The following is a 3654-nucleotide window of genomic DNA, read 5'->3' on the forward strand; positions in this document are numbered from 1 at the left end:
TTTCCAACTGTAATTCCTTTGCTATTCACCAACACAAAATTTTTATCGGTGAATACCGAGGGAAATAGCGACGTCATATTCTGTCAGTAAATGTTATTGTAATTTACTGATAATATTATTTTTATCAATATTTTTATTTGTATTTTATAATTTTCTAATGATGACTATATTTTCAATTTATTTATTTTTCCGTATCTAATTTAAATATAAATTTGTTTTAGAATCATATTTAGATATCAAACTTTTAAGATGTATATATCCAACGCTCAACTGCTGTTTAATTACCATGGCCAAAAGCCATATAGTTGCCATTTTATTGAGCTAGAATCATATAATACTCTCTTGCAGGTGGGGTTCCCCATATGATATAAAATTGTCAACAAAAGTATTCTGCATCTACGGCAATTTATATACATTGAACCCAAAATAAACATCTATCTAGCTACTTGATTTAATACAAAATATTTTTTGGTTAATCACTTGTTTATTTTTATAAATATCGTGCTTACAGCATAAACATTAAAATGAAAATGGTACAAGATAAACAGTACTTCATCAAACATCCTTTAATTCTTCTTCATTGAGAGACTCAAACAGAGAAGAGAAGGAACCAAAAACTGCACTCAACATAAACTCATCTCTCAACTTTCATTTCAAGAACATGAATTGATGCAGATTCTGCCTTCTTTATGTATCCTCTACTTGCTATCCTCTGATACTGCAATGCCATAATTTGGTTGACCCAACAAACTGCTAATTGATCGAGCTTTGACCATACCAAGCTTCACCTTCTTCTTTGCAATCATTAAAGGTTTCTTGTGATCTCCATCTTCATTTGGATCACCATCAAGTTTAATATGATCAGATGATACGCGTTTTGTTTCCTTTTCCTCTAATGACAATGAGGAGCTTGATAATGGCTTGGACTCGGCCTTCTTTGGTGCAGTGCGAGCCATGGATCGGCTTCGAACGCTACTCATGCTTCTCAGCCTTCCTTTTCCCAAGTGATGCTCACAAAGTGAGTATCCCACAAGAGTTTGTTGGCAACATCTCCATCCTCTCCCATTTACGCGACTGCATCTCGATCCTTCCATAAGTGCACCACCTCTAGCTTTCTTTCTTGCACTAGTGTTATTGGTAGTACCATCAGCACCCTCTTTGATGATATCCTTACTTTCTTCTTCTTCTTCTTCTTCTTCATCATCATCATCTTCTTCTTTGTTATTGCCTTTTTGCTGCACACATATCTTGTTCATCTTTATCTTCATTTTCTTATCTTTCACTATCATTATTTCATCATCATCTGATCGCCTTTCGAAGCTTCCTCTTCTCTTCTTTAACGGAAATGCTTTCTCTCCCTCACCCCACATCCCAACTCCTATATTGCAATCACACAACAACAACAACAACAAAATAAATAGCAAAATATAACTTCCATGCGTTTCGGAAATGGGAGGATTTTTACCTTGACGGGAAGAACTTGATGGTGTAAGATTCATAGTTTCAATTTCTGCACCCATTAAACTTCCCTTCCTAAAAGCAATAACCAGATGAAGAAGATCCACAACCACACACATGAAATTTACAGCTAGAGAAAACAAATGCTAGTAGCCAGTAAGGAAGAAAAAATGAGTGCAAAAATGTGTGTATATATTAGAAACGGGGACCAGCATCCCATGCTAACATGCACCGCATAGGCATATTAGTTGGCCAAAATAGAGCGAGAAAAAAAAACAAGAAGAAGAAGAAGAAGACTACCTAGATTGGATAATTTAGATTAGATGGTAAGGAATGGTTGCTAGCCAAAGCTGATAAAAGAAAGAATAAAACACTTGAACAGTATTTCCACTAATTATTAGTCACAGTATATCTTTTATTTATTTATTTTTCTGGTAAAACAAATACCGGGTCCTCTCTCTCTTTTCACCCTCTTTTACTACAAGATTTCATGAAAGAAGAGAACAACATGGACTTTTAACTTTATGTCTTCTTTCTTACCTGGTATCATTACTCCTCTCTCCTTCTCTCCCCCTCTCATCTTTCTCCAACAAAATCTACACAATGAAATCACAACAAATAGAGGATCCAGTCAATCAAACTTTATTGTCTAATGTAACTCTTATGGGGTGCAAAATTAACCACGCAAGGTAAATCCAACAAATTGCCTTTTTACGTTATACTGAACACAAGTGCACTCCTATATTACAAGACCTACCAAATGAACTCAAAAACAAGAAATATTAAAAAGGGTATAGAATTTTTCTTTTTTCCACCTACCAAAAATTAACAATCACCGCTTACCTTCTTTTCTTGTTGTGCTACAGCCGCATCCGAGCAATCTAGGCCACTACTTCCACCTCCGATCGGTTGATTTGGTTGATTAGGTGTGTGGGAATCAAAGCAAGCAAGTGTATGAGGTTCTTGAGGGAGATTTTGAAGTGGGTTGTTGTGTAGTTGAAGTTGCACCACAGGAGACTGGCTAAACTGGGGATCTGAGAGAGGTACAGGAGAAAGAGAAGATAGAGGTAAGGGAACCTGTCTTTTCCTGATCCTCATAGCTAGGTGCAAGATAAGATTTTGCTATCTGTCTCCTTGCCTTAAGAAGATTTGATCAGACAAAGAAACCAGACTAACCCACAACCAAGAAGTGAATTTTCAAGGGAAGGTCAGAATTTTACAAATATGGAGAGAGAGAGAGAGAATTAATAAAGATAGTGCAAAGACCCCAATACTACTTGCTATATACCACTACAAAAACCAAGAACAAGGAAAAAAATAAAAAGTAAAGGCTTTATTAATTAATAAAAACACATATTAGTTTCTCTCTCTCTCTTACTTTTTTTTTTATTATTTATTTTGTTGCACTCACAAAGCAAAGGGAATAGGAAGGGTAGTCGTCGTGATACTTATGGTTAGAGGGGATATGCAGGTGGGAAGGCACGTGCGAGTGACTGGCGAAAAGGGTTGCAGGTAAGTGGGGGATCACGGAGGAGAAGGGGACAGGGTACGGACGAGAACTGCCAGGATGGAAGCGAGAGGGACACAGAATACAAAATGATGGGAGTGGGTAGTCTGATTATTTTTTTAAAAAAAAACCTTTATTTATACCAGTAGCTACCATACATTACTTTTCTAGGTAAACGATATCATATATATATATATACACACACACACACCTACTAATATTTCACTTTCCCTTTTATTAACAATTTCATTATATCAATTACTTAACTTGAACTATACCTAATTTGAGATTTTGAGAAGCAATGATAAAAGTGAGAAGAGATAAAAGAAAACGGATTTTATCAATTGCTATGGTAATTGTAAGCCCTACGGTACGGTGTTACAATACCGTTATACTGACACTTTAGTAAGCTTGCTGGCATGAAGATAACAAGTCAATATATTAACTACCATGTCAATAAATGATCTACGACAATCTGATCTCTTATCACCATACATGTTTATCAATGGATATGCAGAATATTCATCTTTTAATTAATATTCATCTATGGATCTACATGGACAAAAATGTGGCCGTTTCTTCACTTTCGAAGGGAAGAGGCAATGGGTCCCCTGAAGCCTACACGGCTCTCCTCTCTTCCCCTTAACATCAACGGAGATGCTCCTTTCTCTGTGTATATGTGTGGATTA

At 36.1% G+C, this 3654-nt stretch overlaps 1 protein-coding gene across 2 annotated transcripts; it reads right to left on the minus strand.

Moving 5' to 3' along the window:
• Window positions 1-464: 464 nt before the first annotated feature.
• On the minus strand, window positions 465-2863 carry LOC7479522 (uncharacterized). 2 transcript variants are annotated; one of them, XM_002308325.4, is made up of 4 exons: window positions 2302-2862; window positions 1999-2054; window positions 1466-1533; window positions 465-1378 (listed from the first exon to the last, which is right to left on the minus strand). In XM_002308325.4, exons 1-4 carry the CDS (start codon window positions 2554-2556, stop codon window positions 699-701), a joined length of 1059 nt encoding a protein of 352 aa, XP_002308361.3. In that variant the 5' UTR covers window positions 2557-2862; the 3' UTR covers window positions 465-698. The 2 variants fall into 2 exon arrangements, with proteins under 2 accessions (XP_002308361.3, XP_024458762.2); XM_024602994.2 differs by having other exon boundaries at window positions 465-1533; window positions 2302-2863.
• Window positions 2864-3654: the final 791 nt, after the last annotated feature.

The sequence above is a fragment of the Populus trichocarpa genome, chromosome 6 (assembly GCF_000002775.5).
Source record: "Populus trichocarpa isolate Nisqually-1 chromosome 6, P.trichocarpa_v4.1, whole genome shotgun sequence".
Lineage (NCBI taxonomy): Eukaryota > Viridiplantae > Streptophyta > Magnoliopsida > Malpighiales > Salicaceae > Populus > Populus trichocarpa.

What these genes read in the sequence shown, in the direction of transcription:
- LOC7479522 (XM_024602994.2), bottom strand. Translation starts at nt 2,556, where the DNA reads ATGAGGATCAGGAAAAGACAGGTTCCCTTACCTCTATCTTCTCTTTCT. An exon ending in TAGCACAACAAGAAAAGAAG is followed by an intron (nt 2,055 to 2,301) that starts GTAAGCGGTGAT and finishes TTCATTGTGTAG; the next exon opens with ATTTTGTTGGAGAAAGATGA. An exon ending in GAGAGGAGTAATGATACCAG is followed by an intron (nt 1,534 to 1,998) that starts GTAAGAAAGAAG and finishes TATTGCTTTTAG; the next exon opens with GAAGGGAAGTTTAATGGGTG.